At 43.8% G+C, this 21,350-nt stretch overlaps 1 protein-coding gene and 2 pseudogenes across 4 annotated transcripts; 2 read left to right on the top strand and 1 right to left on the bottom strand.

Moving 5' to 3' along the window:
• Nucleotides 1–94: 94 nt before the first annotated feature.
• NXF3 (nuclear RNA export factor 3) lies at nucleotides 95–17,858 on the bottom strand. Of its 4 annotated transcripts, XM_007992375.3 has the most exons (20): nucleotides 17,687–17,858; nucleotides 8,097–8,265; nucleotides 7,728–7,881; nucleotides 7,000–7,083; nucleotides 6,788–6,892; nucleotides 6,584–6,664; nucleotides 6,394–6,463; nucleotides 6,149–6,237; nucleotides 5,644–5,753; nucleotides 4,008–4,044; nucleotides 3,577–3,645; nucleotides 3,442–3,497; nucleotides 3,192–3,299; nucleotides 3,013–3,071; nucleotides 2,788–2,903; nucleotides 2,650–2,692; nucleotides 1,989–2,061; nucleotides 1,046–1,175; nucleotides 535–595; nucleotides 95–293 (listed from the first exon to the last, which is right to left on the bottom strand). In XM_007992375.3, exons 1-19 carry the CDS (start codon nucleotides 17,712–17,714, stop codon nucleotides 584–586), a joined length of 1,593 nt encoding a protein of 530 aa, XP_007990566.3. In that variant the 5' UTR covers nucleotides 17,715–17,858; the 3' UTR covers nucleotides 95–293; nucleotides 535–583. The 4 variants fall into 4 exon arrangements, with proteins under 4 accessions (XP_007990566.3, XP_072869603.1, XP_072869601.1 ...); XM_073013502.1 differs by lacking the exon at nucleotides 1,046–1,175; XM_073013500.1 differs by lacking the exons at nucleotides 95–293; nucleotides 1,046–1,175 and having other exon boundaries at nucleotides 306–595.
• On the top strand, nucleotides 11,572–13,769 carry LOC119620848 (zinc finger protein 770-like; annotated as a pseudogene).
• On the top strand, nucleotides 14,804–16,810 carry LOC140710842 (uncharacterized; annotated as a pseudogene).
• Nucleotides 17,859–21,350: the final 3,492 nt, after the last annotated feature.

Genomic DNA, 21,350 nt, shown 5'->3' with positions numbered 1-21,350 from the left:
GATTTGAGACTCTACTCTAGGATTTCCCAGGAATTACTCATTCTCTCTGAATATTCCTTTCCTTTTCCGTAGAACAGAGATCATAATGCCTGACTCAAATGGATTTTGCAGGGATTTGACATAACAAGCAACATCATTCTTTATTGTGAAAAGAAACAGAGATCCTGGGGGTGACAGGGGTGGACAAGTGCACAGAACTGACCCCTTTGGAAGGATGAGAGTCAACCCTGTGAGTTGGGCTTTGGTTTCTTAGCCCGAGCCAGATCTCCTGGTTCAGTCACAGGGAAATACATCTATTGGAATAAAAATACAAGGAAGATGATGAGGCTGAAGATTATGACACTTAAGGATTTCCTTTTAGGGCTTTGTTTTCAGAATCCTAGGTCAGTCTATGTGAGGGCCTTCTCTGGGATCTTGCCCTTGGCCGAGAGGAAGTGCAGGAGGGAGCTGGGAGATCAGCAGAGCCGGAAGCCCAAAGTTCCATCCCCAGGTCACCCAACCTCTGCTCACTTGGCCTGAATTCCTAGACCTCACCTTGGGCCGTGCAAGAACATGAGGAGCTTGGACGAAGTCACACTGGTTGTTATGAAGGCAGCTGTGGTGGGGGAAGGACAGGTAACATCCATTAGGACCCAAGTGGAGACACTCTGACAATACAATGCCATTTCTTAATCTATGCAACAGAAACATGTCTGTGTTTTCTGGAATTTATTGCAGCAGAAGGAACCCTGTGAAAAGCCAAATGTCTACCAACAAAGGAACAAGATCCACGGAACTGTGAAAGGAAAATAAATCTTGGGATCCCAAAATCACTAAGCTAAAGGGAAAAGTCAAGCTGGGAACTGGCTAATTTTTTTTTCTATTTTCGGTAGAGACGGGGTTTCACCGTGTTAGCCAGGATGGTCTCGATCTCCTGACCTCGTGATTCGCCCACCTCGGCCTCCCAGAGTGCTGGGATTACAGGCGTGAGCCACCACGCCCGGCCTAGCACTCACTTCTGAGACACCTGGTAGTTCATCCCCGACTGGACAGAGAAAACCTGCACCATTTTCTGCTGCTCCTGGGAGAAGGCAGGCACTCTGGAGAAGGCTGTGGGCACTAGGGTGAATAAGGCACTCTGGGTCCCTTGGTGGCTGGTATCCCACACAAAGAGCTTGTCATTCACGATGCACAGACTGGAGGAAAAATGGGCCATCAGGTAGCTGGAGAGAAGGACATCTCCCCACCCCCTACAAAGATCTTTTCCTACTGTTCAGAAACCTGATTTCTTCGATACCTCTACTGGGCCTGCCTCCTAGCTTTTTGGCTGGTACCCTCTAACCCTCCCACAGAGCCCACCTTTGGAGAGACTGCCTATATGCGTCACCAGTTTTGCAGGTTTACCTACAACCCAAGGATGGTTTTACACTCACATTTGCCCTTTACAATAGCCCGGGGGAATAGACAGTGTAATCACCAATTTCAAAGGAAGATTCTGAATTACAAAAAGGTCATATGCCTCGACCAAAGTCACAGTGAGTATTGCATCAAGAAAGAACTCATACTCTGACTCCAGAGCCCACACATTTTTAAAATTTTTTTTCAATACAGGGTCTCACTCAGGCTGGAGTGCAGTGATGTGATCTAGGCTCACTGCAGCCTCAACCTCCTGGGGTCAAGACCCTTCCACCTCAACCTCCTGAATGGCAGGATGATAGATGCACACCACCACATCCAGCTAATTTTTAGTGTTTTTGTAGAGATAGGGTCTCACTGTGTGGCCTAGGCTGGTCTCAAACTCTCGGGCTCAAGCAATCCTCCCACCTTCAGCTTCCTAAAATACTGGAATTACAGGCATGAGCCACTGCTCCTGGCCCATACTCTTAACTATTACACTAGACTGTCAGTTTTTTACAACATTGAGAACACCCCGAGGACTGCACCACCACATTCCCACACCACTGGCCCCAGGCTGGGATGGGTGGTCCCACCCACAACACAGCACTAACCTGGAACTGCTGCCAGGGGTAGCGATGAAGGTCCGAGTGAAGGCAAGAACAGAACCCTGAGACTGTCCTTCCACTTCAAAGACAACAAACAACATTGCCTTAGAGTTGCACAGGCTTTACATGTTCACACGGTGTTCCCCAATCAGTCTTGCTTGACACTCACACAGAAGGGGGCCAGGCCAGGATAATTGCTCACTTGGAGTCAGGCGGATGTGGTAGGAACGGGGAGGGCAACAACAGGAATAATCCGCTCCCAGTGATAGGGCCCCTATCATGTGTGGGGCCCTGTGAAAACCACAAGTTCACTTGATTCCTATATCACAGTAGCCCAAAAGATGGGTTATTATTAGCCCTATTGTGCAAATGAGGAAAGTGAAGGGTTAAGTAACTAGCACAAGTTCACAGAGTAAGGACCTGGGATGAGAGCTGTCAGACTCCACAGTCTGTGACCTTAATGCAAGCCTGAGCTGTGCAGGGCAGACAGGCGTGGACCTAGGTCAGATCAGGGTGGTTTGTGGGCAGAGTTGGAGTGGGAAAACACAGAGGGAACAAGAGGAAGGAAAGGAACAAAATCAGGGAAGCTGGGGGAGTTCTGAGAGGGAGCCCAGCCAGGGGGAGGGAGCAGTGGGGGATCTGGGGAAGGGACTCCACAGACACTCACCTTCCTTGAACACCCCATTGACAGAAAAGCAGAGCATCCATTCCTGAAAGGGAAGAGCTCAGGTGCTCAGGATCCCCCTTAACCTCCTACCCACCTCTGGCTCTCTGGGCCTGCCCGAGGGAGGAAGCAGGTACTTACCGTCTGGCACCACATGTCCACCAGGAAGGAGCTGAGGTCATGCTGAGTTCTGGGCAACACACTGAGGGAGTCCACAATGTCACGTTTTGTGTGCCTCAGCAGCTCCCCCTTCAGGTCTGTAGAGGAGAAGAGAAGCAAGGATTTGGGGGGCTGCCACACCTCGGTTGTGTGATTGTTCCTGTCACACCCGCTTACCCTGCCCAGTCTTCTCCATCACACACTTACAGGGGTCCTTGAGAATTTTTATATTCCTGCTATCCTTGAAGTACTTGCACAAGCTGCTCCTAGGAGAAAAAGAGGAGCAGGAGTGGGTGGTCCGGCCAGCGAGGGCATTTCCAGGAGTTGGTGTCTTTCTGCAGGGGAGTCACACGGCCCCAGACCAGGGTCTGAGCTATAATACTCACGGGGCTGAGTCCTCGGGGTTGAAGGGAATGCTCAGGGAGAAGCAGGCCTCATCATGGTAAGCACTAAGGAGACCCTGTCGATCTCCAGAGTCATAGATCAAGTAATACCTGTTGGGGACCAATGAGAATAGGCTATCTCTGTGGCCTGGGTGCCAAATGAGACTTAAAAGTCTCACTGTGGGCAGACTTGTACTTGGGTAACCTCATCTGACCTAACCCTCTCTTGCCTCAGATTCCCAGGGATACTTACTGCTGCAGGAATTGCAGGACCAGATTCTTCAACATCTCAGATCCAAAGAAGCTTCCCTGGAATAAAGAGTCCCCAGGACCACAGATGGTACCCCCCCTTTCTCATGCACCACCCTGCTGGATCCTCTCTTCTCACCTTACAGGTTGGTAACGTCTTGTGGGCTTCAGTACCACACAGAGTTGGTCTGGGTGACTGCTGGCCATCCTGGGGAAGGCAAGAGGAAGTCAATAGTGCAAAGTAGGGAGGTGGCACTGGATAATTAGGGAAAAGGAAAGACCCAGGAGAGGGTGAGATCAGAAATCAGGTGTGAAAGCGTTCTGGAAATTACATGGGCAAGATTACTACAGTCAGGATTGCCGCCACCTGAAGGCTGTTGTGAACTTGTGTGAAGAAGCTCCACAGGCTCTGCCAAGTTCCCACATGGGACTGTATCACCTTCCCCCCTCCCTTGAGGTTTAAGGGTTAGATCCATAAATGTAACTGGGACAATATCTAAAGGGGTTTGGGGCAGTTGGGGGCAGCATCAGTCCCAATTAGGAAAGTCTATGATCAAGGAATACGCTTACCAGGCATAATAATTTGGGGAACAATTCCAGGATGGAGCTGCCGAAAATCAAAACAAAATGGACAACGGTAAGTGAAACTGTGGAGCTGTCCTCCTCATGGGAGCAATCACACCTACATCAGAGACACAGTGCAGTGTGTCCACCTACACTCCGGAGTCCCTGCCCCTGCAGCCCTGGGCAGCATTGAGAGCCCAGGCTTCAGGACTTTCTTCCCCTCCCTCCATCCCTCTCTCACTTTTGTCCAGGTCCCCACTGAAGGCTCCACAGGGAGCAGGAAATGGGGTGGGAGCCTAGGGCTCTGCTACCTCACTGGGTGTCCATCAATCTGCCTGGCCTGGCCCTGTCCAAGACCAGGTCAGCTCTTAGGGACGGCCCAGGATGCTGGGACAGGGAAGGGGGTGATGCAGGCTCAGGAGGCAGGAAGGGGAAGACAGAGGGATGATGGCAGAAACGGGGTGAAGGTAGGGGAGGGAGAGACAGGTGAGACATAGGAGAGGAGAGACAAGTGAGAAACAGGATGCAAAGCAAAGGGAAGGGAAAGATGCTCTACCATGGTGGTGGAGTTCAAGGAGGAAGAGAGAAGAAAAGGGCGCCCCTGCTGCAACCCTTTCCCTCACTGCCCCCGGCTGGTCCTGGGGACCGAGGCAGGTAAGGAAAACATGCACCTGTTGGGCTGGGGCCCACTGGATGCAGCTGGAGCCTTTCTCACCTGTGTGAGCTCAGTCTGAGCTGCGCATGGGAAATGGAGGAGTGAAGGGTCAGGCCCTAGCTCAGCATGGGGTTCAGAGTCTGGGGACCCCCTCTCCCGACCACTGCATTCTCTTGTGATGGTCCCTGACACCTGTGCCCCTCTGTGCTGACGCCTTGACCGAAGAATGCTACCTGTCTTGGGCTACCCAGGACTCCTCTGAGGGCCCAGGCAAGACAATGTGAGTTGTGAAGGGAAGGAGAGGCAGCGCCCCGAGAGGCCTGTCTCCTCAACCTCCTCGGCCCTCTGCCTTCCACTCCTGCCTCGGGAAGGTGGCCCACTTTTGGTCCCCTGACTCAGGAAACCCAGGTTTCTCCCCAAGGAGGGCCCAGCTCCTGGCATTGGGCCAGAGAAGAGATGGCATGACAGCAGCCACCCAGGGCCTCAGCCCTCAGTATGGGGCAGGGAAGCCCCCATGCCAGCTCAGGACGGGTGGGAGAACCTATTTGGAGCAAGAGAAGGAGAATCCCCTTCAGGACAGGGGAGGGAAACCATGTCTCAGCATGGAGGCAGGAAGGCCTGTCTCAGCATGAAGAACTGGGCTGGAGGACTCTTCTGGGTCCAGGGCACCAGCACCTGAATACTGCTGGTCCTGGGGAGGTGGGGAAGTCCCGCTTCCTGGTGCACACTCACAGAGGGCAACGCTGAAGGAGGCTGGGTGGAGACAGGCGGGAAACGCATACCAGAGCAGGTGAAAAGGGCAGCATGTCAGGTGAAGGAAAGGAGACCTCTAAGCACAGATGAGTGAGTGACACAGAGAGAGGAGTGGGGCGAGGGGGAAGGAGAGGGTCTGTGGTCCTCCCAGAAGACCAGTGCTGCCTCCTCCTGCAGAAGGGCACTATCAAGCACAGGTCAGGGCCCCAGGCGGTGACAGAGGGTACGACTGACTTTATGTTGCTGGAGTTATCCGAGAAGGTGGTGCACACTGGGCTTCTGTCCGCACACTTCTCTCCTGGCTCTGTCCCTTTCCATTTGTCCATCCCCACTGCAGACATCACCTGCAATTATGCAGAAGAACCACATAGACCCAGGAAAGAGCAGCCGGAGGGCCCTGCACCCTCAGTCTCCTCCCTTGCCAACAAATCCACTTCCTTGCCTCTTGTCACTACCCTAATGAACCCTCCTCCCCCTTTTTCTTCAAAGAACGATCTGAGTATTACACCTCATTTTATTTTTCAAGAAATTCAGCTTGTTAATGTCAGGAGCCTTTGGCATAATGTCAAGCTTCTGGTAGGCTTTGTTGCTGTTTGGGTTCAAGGGCAAAAGCTATGATGAGGAATGAATTAAGAATTAAGAGTGAAGGCCCCCAACAGGGGATATCTTAGACCAATTAGCCTCCTAGCTAATCTCTTCCACTTTCACCCTCAATCACAGCATGAGCCTAAGGCCTCACCATAGGTATGTTCTCTTCATGGACGTGCAGGGAGGCAGCCATGCACTTTCCAGGATTCGACGCCATTTTAGTGTCACGGGTCATCATGTCTCCAGAAAGCAGAGAGGAGAAAATCAGAAGTCTGAGAGGGACCTGCCTGGTACAGCATCAGCACTAACTCCTCCCCAAGTTGCCAACTCTAAGTCTCTATCTCACACAGACACCTCTGCCCTCATCTGCCATAGAATTACTGTTATCAGCCATACCTGGGTAAAAAGGGAGTCTCTGGATATCCAGATCTTCCTGGGAGACATCACACTGTTGGTTCATGGCCAGCTGCAGAGTATAGAGATGGTTTTCAGAGGCTCTGAAGTTGAGGTGGTGAAGGGGACGATAGGTAGGGAAGAAGCGGTGGGTCTGGCTTTGTGTGAACAACTTGCCGTGAGTCTGTATTACCTTTATCTTCTCCACCTTTTCTGACTTCAGCTCCTTCTGCGCAAAGTGGGGTATACCAGCAGGGTTGACAAAGATTGATATCTGCAAAGAACCCAAGAGGGGCTGAGTAAGCACTAGGAACTTTGAGCCCCATTTCAAGTAAGACCTCACACTTGCTCTGCCCTTTTGCTCAATGCTAGCCTTGGTCATTCACTTGACACACACCTTTTCGTTATCCTCATCCCAAATCTTGCCACTGACATTCTTCAGTGCATAGGCGATGCTGGCATTCTCCACAAAGAAGCTGGCATGCATGTTTTCATAGTGAAACTATAGGGAGAGTTGCAAAAGAAATAAAATATGAGGCCAGAGTCTCTGCTCATCCAGTCCCCAACCTGTTCTGTTTTTTTCTCATCTGCCTCATGGTCCTTTCTTACTTCAACTGGGATGAAGGGTACACTGCATTCGTTCCGAATCAAATTCAGCAGCCACTTCTCATTGTATTTTATGCCGAAGGGAACCTATGAGTGAAAGAAAGAATGAGTGAGGAAAGGAGACTGACATAATGGAATTAAACATTAAAATTGGACCCAAATATGTTCCTTTCAGGCTTTAAAATAGTTGAAGATAGGACAACATCCATTATTGCTAACTTATGTATTTCATTATTATGTCATTCATCATTTCTAATATCTATTATTTCTAAGCACACATGGATTTCCTAAATACCCTTTCTTACTATTCAGTTTTCTTAAAATAATCAATTTAAGATGTTTAATATGAGTTTTCTTTTATAAAGTCCCACAAGAGTTTACCTAAGGCAGACCAGGCCTGCCCCTTTGACAAGGACCCCACTAATTCAACCCCTCACACCCTTAGTTTGAGCCAAACTGAAGCATCCGGTGTGGAGATACTCTATCTCCTTAGCATTCGTTTCCTCCTTTGATTGTAAATGACCTCTTCCGTTCTCTCTGCAGTCAGTCTGTTCCCTTTACATTGCTTCTCTGAATTTACTCTTAGATGATCTAGGATGTTAACTCCTAGTAATAAAGGACAGATTACAAACTTTCCTGCCCTTACAAAAGGATCTAGTGTCTACACAAATCCAACACAGTTACCCCTGTTCTCCTTCGGAACATTAGATCCATTTTGCCAGGACACTCACTGTGATCTTGAACCAGCTCCCTAAGGTCCCATCCGGCATGTTCCCCTCCATTCTTCTCTCTGGAGGTTTTTGCTCTCTCTCCATGTTAACATGGGTTTGGTCTTGTTTACGAAAACTGCCTTTCCGATTATAGGGTGAAATAGCATAGGGAGTGCTGTGAGCAAGTGGAGAAAAGGTAGTTCACATATGCTCTGAAAGTCTTTTACACACATTTGATCCACTGATACCAGGGCTACAATGAAGTTTGCTCAACCATTAATCGAGTTCTGTCATTCTCTCTCTGTCAAGTTGGAAAGAATGACATATTCAGCTACATGGTTATGTATTTCATCGGCTGGTACATTCCAGCCATGCTGACTGGTCACTTACTATCTTACTGAAGAGTCCATGTGGGCACCATGCATTGCTGCTTCTCCATCTTGCTGCTGATGGGATGAAGAATGTATGCCAGGATTGACTTTTTCAGACCTACTGCTCAATCTCCTTTGGTAAATATCCGAACATCTTGCTCTTCTTTGAGCAACTTGATCAGTGTGACCTTAAATTGAGAACAGCACATCAACACTTAGAATACCAGAAAAAAATCTTGGGAAAATATAATGGATAATGAAAAAATTCACTGATGTTTGTTTATTTATTTATTTATTTTTTAGAGTCAAGCTCTGGCTCTATTGCCAGACTGTAGTGCAAGTGGCATGATCACCGCTCACTGTGGCCTTGTCCTCTATGGCTCAAGAGATCCTCCCACCTCAGCCTCCCAGATAGCTGGGACTACAGGCACATGCCACCACATCTGGCTGATTTTTTTTTTTTTTTTTTTTTTTTTTTTTTTTTTTTTTTTTTTTTTTAGAAATGGGGTCTTCCTGTGTTGCCCAGGCTGGTGATTTTTTATAATCTAGAAAGAAATATATCACAGTGCCAAAAAAGTTGAAAGACTTCACTGTGGTTTCACCTCCTGGGAGATGAGAGTTGGGGAACATTCACAGCCAAGGAAAAAACAAGCACAGCAGAAAGGGTTTGGGTTTGGGTGATGTTGATCTATGATGATAGTCCTTGTTCTGCCCTTTTCATTCTGGGTAACCTGGAACAAATTGCTTATCATTTCTAACCCTCAATTCCCACTTCTACTTGGAGAATAATAAAATCTACCCTAAAAGCTTGGTATTATGGCTCAAGGGTCAAAGGCAAGTTCCCTGCCTCAAAGAAGAATCAGATAAATGAAAACATTGCTGAAGAAAATATCCAGAATGAATCTTGGAGAGACATACTTATGGAAATTAATTACCAGAAGAGTGAAAGAGAGAATTTAAAAAGAGTAGTAAGCGTGGCCGGGCGCGTTGGCTCTTGCCTGTAATACCAGTACATTGGGAGGCCAAGGTGGGTGAATCATGAGGTCAGGAGATCGAGACCATCTTGGCTAACATGGTGAAACACTGTCTCTACTAAAAATACAAAAAATTAGCCGGGCTTGATGGCGGGCACCTATAGTCCCAGCTACTTGGGAGGCTGAGGCAGGAGAATGGAGTGAGCCCAGGAGACGGAGCTTGCAGTGAGCCAAGATCGCACCACTGCACTCCAGCCTGGGGGACAAAGCGAGACTCTGTCTCAAAAAAAAACAAAAAACAAAAACAAAAAACAAAAACAAAAAACATGTGGTAAGCATATCTAATACTACTTCTCCACTGTTCCCTCTCCTTATTTCTGGGACTCAAATTCCAGACCTCCAGGCCAGGCTGGTCTCAAATTCCAGACCTCAAGTGATCTGCCCACCTTGGCCTCCCAAACTGCTGGGATTACAGGCTTCAGCCACTGTGCCCGGCCTCTACAAAATTATTATTTTTTTTAATTAGCCAGCCGGCGGTGGTTCATGCCTGTAATCCCAGGACTTTGGGAGGCCGAGATGGGCGGATCACGAGGTTAGGAGATCGAGACCATCCTGGCTAACACAGTGAAACCCCATCTCTACTAAAAATACAAAAAAATTAGCCAGGTGTGGTGGTGGGCACCTGTGGTCCCAGCTACTAGGGAGGCTAAGGCAAGAAAATGGTGTGAACCCGGGAGGCGGAGCTTGTAGTGAGCAGAAATCGTGCCACTGCACTCCAGCCTAGGAAGACAGAGCAATACTCCCGTCTCAAAAAAAAAAAAAAAAAAAAAAAAAAAAAAAAAAAAAAAAAAAATTGCCAGTGGGGTGTGGTGGCTCATGCCTGTAATCCCAGCACTTTGGGAGGCCAAGGAGGGCGGATCGTGAGGTCAGAAGTTCAAGACCAGCCTGGCCAATATGGTGAAACTCTGTCTCTACTAAAAATATATTTGTTAAAAATTAGCTGGGCGTGGTGGTGTGTACCTGTAGTCCCTGCTACTCAGGAGGCTGAAGCAAGTGAATCGCTTGAACCCAGGAGGCAGAGGTTGCAGTGAGCCAAGATTACACCACTGCACTCCAGCCTGGGCAATAGAGGGAGACTCCATCTCAAAAAAAAAAAAAAAAAAAAAAAAAAAAAATTAGCCAGGTGTGGTGGCATGTGCCTATAGTCCCAGCTACTTGGGAGGCTGAGGCAGGAGGATCATGTGAGCCCAGGAGGTCAAGGCTGCAGTGGGCCATGATCAAGCCACTGCACTCCTGCCTGGAAGGCAGAGCAAGACCCTGTCTCAAAAAATAATAGGAGGAAATGTGTACTTTAAGAAAAAACATTTCTAAAGAAAAGACATACATTCCATAATGATGTTAATGTAACAAAAATTGGGCAAAAATGTGACCAACCGGCCGGGCACAGTGGCTCATGCCTGTAATCCCAGGTGGGTGAATTACCTGAGGTCAGGAGTTTGAGATCAGCCTGAACAACATGGTGAAACCCCATCTCTACTAAAAATACAAAAATTAGCCACGTGTGTTAGTACGCTCCTGTAATCCCAGCTACTCAGGAGACTGAGGCAGGAGAATTGCTGGAACCCGGGAGGCAGAGGTTGCAGTGAGCTGAGATCGTGTCATTGCACTACAGCCTGGGTGACAAGAGTAAGACTCCATCTCAAAAGAAAAAATAACAAAACTAATTTACACTGAATTGTGATAGGCCAAAGATATATATTGTAATCCTAAGGATAAACACTATGACAATGGCAGAACATTTCACTTTCTAGCCAAATGAGGTAAAATTTTAATAGTTAAAACTATTAATCATTTCAAAGGAGAGGTGTGGAAAAAGAAAACAGGCAAAAATAAATATGTAGTAATATGGTCTATTTAAACCAAATCATACCTATATTTTCATTAAAAGAAATTAGACTTAAGTATTCCAAATTAAAAGGCCGAGAGTATCACACTAGATAAAAGATTCCATCAAATTATCCTGAAAAGAAACATGTAAAATTTAATAATATAGAATATTTGAAAATAAGAAAAATGGCACGATGCATACCATTTACACACTGACCGACTAAAAGCTTATATAACCATATTAATAAGAGAAAATATATACTTTAAGAAATACTAGAGAAAAGAACTCATAATGATAAAGGTTCACATCAACAAGAAGATACTAAGAAAGCAGGTGCGCGCACTGCCTTCGCGGCACCTGGGCCTGAGGTGCGTGGCTCCCAGGCCCTCGCCAGCTCCAGGTGTGTGAGGAGGACTTCAGAAACCCGATTGAGAAGTGGAAAGACCCCCAGGGAGGGTCGGACCTGCCTCAATTCCGCTAAGGTCTTTCATTTCTTGTTCGCCTACTTTCATGAAATCTTCACATCGTTTTAATGGTACTAGTCAAGACAACAAAATCAACAGACTTTCAGCCTTGAGGCAACATTGGTGTAAGAACACTATGGAGCTCATCAGAGTATATCACTGAAAAATATGATGGCTGAAAACAATTTTAAAATGCTAAAGATTCAACAGTGCGTGGTAGCCAACAAACTACCTAGAAACAGGCCATCTATTTGCAATATTTGCTTCAAGCACTTTGAAACACCATCAACAAAATTAACTAGGCACTATCTCATTCATACTGGTCAAAAGCCATTTGAATGTGATGTGTGTCATAAAACCTTTAGACAACTAGTTCATCTGGAGAGGCATCAACTAACTCATAATCTGCCTTTTAAATGTAGTGTTTGTCAGTGCCACTTAAAAAATCTGAAGACATCTGTGAAGCACCAACAACTTCACAATGAAACCTATCAGAATAAGGTTAAACAGGTCAGAAGACTGCTGGAGGCCAAGCAAGAAAAGTCAATGTATGGAGTGTATAATACTTTTACCAGAGGAAAGATGGGCATTACACCCGTGCTGTAAGTCCAATCCCACATATAACATGAAGAGAAGAAAGAATATTCATGCAAGTACAATCTGTGGCAAGATGTTTCCATCACAGTCAAAACTTAATAGGCATGTACTTATTCATACTGGTCAGAGGCCTTTTAAATGTGTCTTGTGTAGTAAATCTTTTCAACAGTCACCTCACTTAAAAATCCACCAACTTACACATTCAGAAGAAAGACGTTTTCAATGTTGTTTTTGTCAAAAAGGATTTAAGATTCAAAGTAAACTTCTGAAGCATAAACAAATCCATACTAGAAATAAGGCTTTTCGGGCTCTTTTATTAAAAAAGAGGCATACAGAATATCGCCCCCTGCCTAATAAGTTAAAGGCAAATCAGGGTGGTTTTGAAAATGGTGATATTGGTGAATCTGAGTAGAATAATCCACTTTATGTCCACTCAATTTATATTGTCCCTTTTCAATGTCCAAAGTGTGAAAAGTGTTTTGAATCACAGTAGATTCTCAATGAACACGTGTTTTCCTGCTAGAGGTGGCAAAATTCCAAGCAGGTTCAAAAGAAGCTACAACTATAAAACCATTGTTAAAAAAATATCTTGGCCAAGCTTAAACGTGCTAGGAGTAAAAAATTAGATAACTTTTGATCTGGGAAAAACGTATTTAAAAAGAGTTTCTTGAAAAATCGTGATCGTATTTCTGGTGAGCTGAGCTCTGAACAAACCCAAAGAACATTTGTGGGTTCTCTTGGCAAACATGGAACATATAAAACAATTGGCAATAAAAAAAAAAGAAAACATTGATTTTGCCATTTTCTTGGCAAAAGCAGTTCCAGAACCAAAATTTGGGAAAAAAATGAAAGATATCCTTACGACAGCAAACTTATTAAGCATTGATAATTCGGTGAATAAGAAAGACTTGTCAATCTGTGGCTCATCAGGTGAGGAATTATTTAATAACTGTGACGTACTTCAGTGTGGTTTTTCAGTTCCAAGGGAAAACATACTTACTAGACATAAGATATGCCCTTGTGACAAATGTGAGAAGGTATTTCCTTCTGTATCCAAACTAAAAAGACACTATTTAATTCATACTGGACAGAGGCCTTTTGACTGTAATATTTGTGGGAAATCTTTTAGACAGGCAGCTCACTTAAAAAGACATGAACAGATTCATAATGAAAAGAGTCCTTATGCATCCCTTTGCCAAGTAGAATTTGGAAACTTGAACAATCTTTCTAATCATCCAGGTAATAATGTTAACTATAATGATTCCCAACAATGTCAGGCTCCTGGTGTTCAAAAATACGAGGTCTCAGCGTCAAATCAAATGTCAGGAGTTAAGGCAGACTCACAGGATTTTATTCCTGGTAGCATCAGGCAGCCCTGTCTTCCTAATGTACTTCTGGAATCAGAGCAAAGCCATCCTTTTTGCAGTTATTCAGAGCGTCAGGAGAAAAATGATGTCTTCCTGTACCGATGCAGTATTTGTGCTAAGAGTTTCCGATCTCCATCGAAACTGGAAAAGCACTACCTAATTCACGGAGGGCAGAAACCATTTGAATGCTCAGTTTGTGGCAAAACATTCAGACAGGCTCCTCACTGGAAGAGACATCAACTTATTCAATTTAAAGAATGACCACAAGAGAAAGTGGCTGCCTTGGATTTGGTTATGTAAACTGTCGCAACCACTAACAATTGTGGTCTCTGGTGATCTTATTTTTAAAGCCTGTATTATTTAAAATGCATTTTTATCAAGAGGCCTGCATTAAATTGAATGGTTTCACAAGTATTTGTCCTGCATAGTAAGTAGGTAAAATACATAGAAAATTAATACAATGTTTTAGAAACAGCCAAATTAATTTTCAGAGGCAAGAACATGATTTGATGCTATAAAGTAGGCACTTTAATATTGTAAACATATGCTTTGGCTGTACTGAAAAGTATAAATTCATGATGCTGTACAAATAATTTAGTCAAATTCATTTTTTAAAGGGATTATTCCTTAAGACATGCCATCTCTTTGTATATATACTTAAAAGACTGAGAGGCAAAAATTCGCTTTTAGCTGCAGCACATAGTCCTGCTATATTTCATTTATTTTACATTTCATATGAAAGCATAATTTTGTCCACATGTGGCTCAAATTGCATTGGAATTTTTTTTTTTTTTTTTTTGTAAATTTACAGAACTACAGAGACACTAAAGGTGAATATGGATGAGAAAATTATAGTATTTTTTCACTGGTCTTTTCAAAGCTATTTATTTTTAGGACTATGTGGTAATCTCACTTCTTCAGGTGATTAAGGTTTTTTTTTTTCCCCAGCGAGTGCCATCTTTCACAAAATAAATTAAAAGTAGACAAGAGGCTAGGATGTATCCATATACATTTACCATGTTTACTTACCAGGAATATTTTCCAAGTGCCATAGTCTTTTTCATAATATGTATGCAGTTTTATCTTTTCAGAGGAATAATTTCAAGTCATTTATTTGCTCATTAATTATAGCAGTAGTCATAGACTTAAGACTCTATTCTAGAGATCTTCATCTCCATAAGACTTTAACATTTATTTTAGTAAACTTTTCTTTTTATGCCTCTTTAATGGAGTGGTCCTATTATTTAAACCTGTTCTAAGTTTGATCAAATGGCAATGACTAGGTCTAGTTTTAGTTTTTATTTTTGCAAGAGTCTAATGCTACAGAATTTTATTTTGATCCTTGTTAAATTTTTCCTTTAATTAGTAAGGTAGTCATTCCTGTAGAGGGATAAGATGCTTGTAGAGTTGCGGGTAACATTCCAAATACAACTGTTATGATTTGGGAAATATTCTAAACTACAAAGGACTTATTTCATAATGACAAATGGTCCTTCACATTTTCCTTTGTTTATAAAATCTTCAGGAATGACATTTTCTAGCAATAAAAGGAATTAACCATTATGTTCCTAAGCTGAAAAGAGGAACAGGTGGGTAATTATCCTACCATACTTAAATATAGTGGAAAATCCTCTGTTGAGAATGTGGATAAATGAACAATTGTAAGTTTTGCATCATAATCTGAGAACTCCCTTTTGGGGAAGGCGGAGGCAGGAGGGATAGTAGGTGGGGGTGATCTGCTTGCTTCTTTTACCACAGGTGATTTTTAAGTAACTTGGGTTTAATTTACAGAGATGAAACATGACAGTCTGAGTAACACACCCAAAGACGTAGAGGTGCGCCTGTTTATTACATAGAGACAGCCAACAAAAACAGAGGAGAATCACATGCTTTAAAGAACACTTTCTCTTAGGTTTCCTTGGGATATGTTCCTCTAGTGCAAGCAAGATAATGGTTTACAGAATTTGCTTTATACAAAACTTTTCAAGAACTCATCTGTTACACAAAAGCAAGGAATAACTAGTTTATATTTTCAAATAATGTTCAAGGTTTTTTTCCTTAGTATGTCTGAAAGTATTGATTTTGGCATTTTTCTAAGCAATTTATGTAATTTTATTTGAAGGAAATATTTTATATACTCTTTCCCAACCTAAACAGGGAGAGTCCTGACACTGTTGTGCTTGTATGATTATGAGGCTTTATTTGCCTAAGTGATACTACTATACTTTATTTTTGACCCATGCCTTTTTAAGCTGTTTCATATTGAAAGTTGGACTATTGTAAAAATTTTGTCAAAGGTGTACTGAAGTGCTATTTGAAGTACCTGTAACAAAACACAGTTGGTCCTCTGTATCCACGGACTCTGTCTCTGTGGATTAAACCAATTGCAGATCAAAAATATTAGGACAAAAAAAATTAAAATAATACAAATAAAAAATACAATATAACTGTTATTTAAATAGCATTTACATTCCATTAGGTATTAGTCTAGAGATAAAGCATACAGGAGGATGTCTGTTGGTTATATGCAAATATGCCATTTTATGTAAGGGACTTGAGTATACTTGGATTTTTGGTATCTGTGGGTGGGCAGGCTGGGGGGATCCTGGAACCAATACCCCGTGGATACCAAGGGACAACTGTACTTATTTATCTTTATTATCATTGCAATCTTTTTACAGAAACTTTATAGGAATGAAAATATACATGTTAAGAAGATTAGGCCGGGCGCGGTGGTTCAGGCCTGTAATCCCAGCACTTTGGGAGGCCGAGACGGGTGGATCACAAGGTCAGGAGATCGAGACCATCCTGGCTAACATGGTGAAACCCTATCTCTACTAAAAATACAAAAAAATTAGCCAGGCATGATGGCGGGTGCCTGTAGTCCCAGCTACTCAGGAAGCTGAGGCAGGAGAATGGCGTGAACCCGGGAGGCGGAGCTTGCAGTGAGCGGAGATCACGCCACTGCACTCCAGCCTGGGCAATACAGCAAGACTCCATCTCAAAAAAAAAAAAAAAAAAAGATTAAACATTAGATATTAGATGGTTTGTTGCACGCTAGAACTGCTAGTATTGTTGAATCAATTACTTTGATTTTATGAAAAAATAAACACATATCTTTAAAGAGAACTAGAAGAATTTTTTGTTTGAGTGATTCCAGGCTGTAGCACGATTATTTACTGAAGTAGTTTGATTGGCTGGCTAACTTAGTAGAATTATTGTTTCTTGTTTTGTACTGCAATAAGGCTTATAATTGTAAGATAAAAATGTGTGTGTGCTTAACGGAAGTAGGTGGTGGTTAAAATTATTGAAAAATTTTCAGAATACTTTAAAAATAAAGTTTCAAGTTATACCAAAAAAAAAAAAGAAAGTAATTCTAAATTTGTATGCATGTCTTAACATGGACCAATCTATGTTTAGATACGAAGCAAAAACGGATCTAAGTAAATAAATAAATAAATAAAATCACAGTGACTGTGGGAATTTAACACACCTCTCTGAGTAACAGATAAAACTAGCAGACAAAAATTCAGCTACATAGCGAAGATTTAAATGGCATGAGTAATAAGTTTGCTTAAATGACATAGAACACTGCACAGAAAAACTACACATGGAACATTCCAGAATAAGTCATACGCTGGGCCGTAAAGCAAGCCTTGAGAAATTTCTGGGGCGGGGGTGGGGGGTAATACAATCTACCTTGAATGGTTAGTGTGAAGATTAAAGATGTATTATTCCCGGCCCCACTACCACCTCTAGGTGTACAACCAAGGAATGTTAATTTTTTTTTTTTTTTTTTTTTTTTTTTTTGAGACGGAGTCTAGCTCTGTGGCCCAGGCTGGAGTGCAGTGGCCGGATCTCAGCTCACTGCAAGCTCCGCCTCTCGGGTTCACGCCATTCTCCCGCCTCAGCCTCCCGAGTAGCTGGGACTACAGGCGCCTGCCACCTCGCCCGGCTAGTTTTTTTGTATTTTTTAGTAGAGACGGGGTTTCACCGTGTTAGCCAGGATGGTCTCGATCTCCTGACCTCGTGATCCGCCCGTCTCGGCCTCCCAAAGTGCTGGGATTATAGGCTTGAGCCACCGCGCCCGGCCGGAATGTTAATTTTTACCAACCCCTGCCTCAGGAGACCATCCTCATACCTCAAACCCTGGCCCTGAGAAGACCACAAGACTCAGGCCTGGGCCCTTGCCACTGCCCACCCCCATCTAAAGGGAGATTGGCTGGGTGTCATGCGGGTTAGGGTAAGGTGGGGAAGGGGGCTCAGTCCCTTTTGCCCTGTGGAGACCTGAGACTCCAGCCTCATGCTGGCCAACTCACCCATGGTGTGTCCTGAAGGCAGTGACATTTTACCAATGTCCTTACAGGGCTCTCTTGAGGAGAATCTGTGTGGCCTGGCGACGGGAGTTTGGAGAAGATTGAGGAGGGCTGCTGAGGAAGGCGAGAGCAAGTCCCAAGCCTTGCTTACAGGAAGTTCCTTCCCCAAGCAGAGAGAGGAGTGTCCTAGGAGTCAGAGAATTAACTTCCTGTTCTTACCACCCCCGAAAGTTTGCTGCCAGCCTAACACCCAGGGAGATGTTTCTAATGTAGCCACTCCTGCAAAGGTGGTTAGCAACAATCACAATCATGAGGCCTAGGACCCAGATACTCACTGAAACAAACACGGAGAACTCAGCTTGCTGGTCATCTCCAGTGCATTACATTGTATTCATTTACTCTGCAGACTCAGAGAACTCTGAGTGCCTATCTTAGCCCAAGCTCTGTACTTGCTACATTACTTTTTTTCTCCATGTATTCCTCACAAAGGGACTCTGAACTCAGAATCACCAGCTCCGTGAAGGTGCTGAGGCTTAATAAGCTATAGGAGCTTGTCGGGAATGATTCAGATGTGACCTGGAGAAACGAAGTGGAAATGAGAACCATGGAATGGTGGGTGACCCCCTCTATGCACAGCTTTTCTAAATTCTTATAATATTTGTGGTTTACTTAAGTTAGGGCAAAGTAAGAGAATGTTCTGAAAATACTCGTGTGACTGGAATTAACTAAAGCCCATCCTAGAGAGAGAATACAAAAAAAAAAAAAAAAAAAACACCAGGAAAATATAAAGTCAAAGTTCAGTGTGTCACTATAATGAAAGTAGAAAAGAATCAAGTACTTTCTTAGACAAAATAAAATATAGTCAATGTAGATGGATACTCCTAATGATTAGAGCCAGAAATGTAGCTCTTAAAGTCTCAGGCCAGTGAGAGGGAATAAACTAGGAGCCTCTCTGTGTGCCAGGGCATCAGCCAGAATTTTCTGGAATTTTTCACCACTTTATTACAGTAGGTAGCTAGTCAGGCATAAGTGGGGCAGGAATGTCAGGTGACCATCAGGTGATGGTTCAGCAGTTGTCACACTGCCTCTCTGAAATGATAATTGATCTCAGCCAGCACCAGGAAGAGGCAGTTTCCCAATAGACAAAAACACCTGAAATGGGTAATTGACAGCTTCCAGTAAGATCTCAAGAACTGACCGAGTGGACTCAAGCATTCCTTTCTCTTTTTTTCTTTCCTGCTCTAAAGCTTTTAAGTAAACTTCCAGTCCTGCTCTGAAACTTCCCTCGGTCTCCTTTTCTGCCTTATGTACCTCAGTAGAATTCTTTCTTCTGAGGAGGCAAGAATTGAGATTGCTGCAGACTCATATATATTTGCCACCAGTAACTTGAATATTTACCACCACTAACATATTTTGGTGCTATGTGACTCAGATACCTTCTGCCAGTAACACGTTGTCTGAAGTCCCTTCCTAGGGCTCAGTGCCCTGAGACAGAAAGTCCAGCCCCTGAGTAAGCTGAAGAGATACCTACATACGACAGGATGTGAACATTTGGGGTGAAAGAAGTGTAAGACCGAAAAAGCACACACCTACACAAACTGTGAAGTCGTGAGTTTAAATCTGTATTGTTTTTGTTTTTGTTTTTGAGACAGAGTCTCGCCCTGTCGCCCAGGCTGGAGTGCAGTGGTGTGATCTAAGCTCACTGCAACCTTTACCTCCTGAGTTCAAGCGATTCTCCTGCCTCAGCCTCCAAAGTAGCTGGGATTACAGGCACATTTCACGATGCCCAGCTAATTTTTGTATTTTTTAGTAGAGAGAGGGTTTCACCATGTTGGCCAGGCTGGTCTCAAACTGCCGACCTCAAGTGATCACTCGCCTCAGCCTACCAAAGTGCTGGGATTGCAGGCGTGAGCCACCACACCCAGCCTAAATCTTTATTTTTTTATAAAACAATATTATGTGAACATTTTAATAAAATGGTAAATGCTATGGTTTGAGTGTTTGTGTTCCTCCAAAATTCATGTAGAAACTTAATTCCCAATGCAGCAGTGTTAAGAGGTAGGACCTTCGGGAAGTAATTAGGCCATGAAAGTTCCACCTTCATAGATGGGATGAGTGCCCTTATAAAAGGGCTTGAGAGTGCAAGTTCATCTTTTTTTGCCCTTTCCGCTATGTGTGGACACAGCAAAGGTGCCATCAATGAAGCAAAGAGCAAGCCTTCACCCGACACCAAATCCACTGACGCCTTGATCTTGTACTTTCCAGCCTCCAGAACTCTGAGAAATAAATTTCTACTATTTATAAATTACTCATTCTATGGCATTCTATTATAGCCGCCCAAACAAAGATAGTAAATATATGTGAACTTGTCAATTTGCTATTCAATACTTTCAAGTATTTCTCAGTGAATCTCCCTAATAACAAAATATTAAACACTAAAAATGTATACTTAGAAAATAAAATCATTCTGTATTTTTCATTTATAAGATCCCCTCACAATGACCTATAGATATCCAAGATATCCAAGGTAATTAGACAATGCAAATAGACTGGTACTCGTTTTTCAGATGTGTATCTCTTTAGGTAATATGTGTATACATATAAAATATTTATTTACATATATATTTTTTTTTTCCTACATATCTATCCCGACATGCACAACTGCTGGGTAACGGATTTCCACACTGGATTTCCAAGGAATGAACCAGATCATGAAGTATTTCCTTCCTGATGTATCTGGCTAGTCTCAAATCAGCTCTGACCTCTCCTCTTAGCCCTGGCTAATGCCTCCTGTCCGAACAACGGCTTTCCATAATTTTTATTTGACAATTCCCCCTCTTTTGGTAAGTGAGAGTGTGATAAAAATTTACGACATCAGTACTACTCTCAGTTGCCATCATTTTGGGTTTCTGGTCTCAACATGCCATTTATAGGTTACAGTGTCCTCCTCATTACTGAGACAGGATTTTTTCTTGACCTTGACCCCCTTCGTAGGGAGGAAATGGAGTGGCTCATTTCACTCAGCCTGCAGTCCATGGATGGCTGTTACAGCTCAGTGAAGGTTCAGGGTGACAGCCTCCTGCACCTGCCCTTTTTGACACCTGAATTCTTGTTCAGCATCCAGGAAAAATCTGTTCACATGAATGGACTGAAAAGTAGTGTGTGGAGAGGATTTTATTGGGTGATGGATGTGGCTCTCAGCGGAATGGGGAGTTGGAAAGGGAGTGGTGCAGGAAGAAGGTGATCTTTCCCTGAAGCCCAGCCATCTCCAGCCAGGCTCCCCTCCAAAGCTGCACCATCTAAAGTTACCCATGTCTATCTGTTGTCTCTGACGTTCAGCCACATGCATCCCTAATGTTCAGCAGCTTGTATCCCCAACCAATTGCATCAGCCACTTTTGCTGCTTTTTTTTCTTCTTTTTTTTCTGTCAGCCAGTCTGCTTTTTATGGGCACAGAATAAGGGGCAGGGCGGGCCAGAAAGGCAGTCATTTGGGCAGAAAAATGGGGTCTGTTTTTACTTAGGGTCGATGTTCCAGGCTTTAGGGTCGAGGTTCCAGGCTTGAGGGTTGGTTTTAGCTGGAAGCCCAGCCATTGTGTATTATTACCATGGATTTCTTTGAGTTGTTGTTCCAACTAGAGAGACACCATTTCATGTTTGACAGATAGC

This window comes from Chlorocebus sabaeus, chromosome X, assembly GCF_047675955.1.
Source record: "Chlorocebus sabaeus isolate Y175 chromosome X, mChlSab1.0.hap1, whole genome shotgun sequence".
Taxonomy (NCBI): Eukaryota; Metazoa; Chordata; class Mammalia; order Primates; family Cercopithecidae; genus Chlorocebus; species Chlorocebus sabaeus.
The sequence above is the reverse complement of the archived record's forward strand: the minus strand, read 5'-3'. Positions and strand labels throughout refer to the sequence as shown.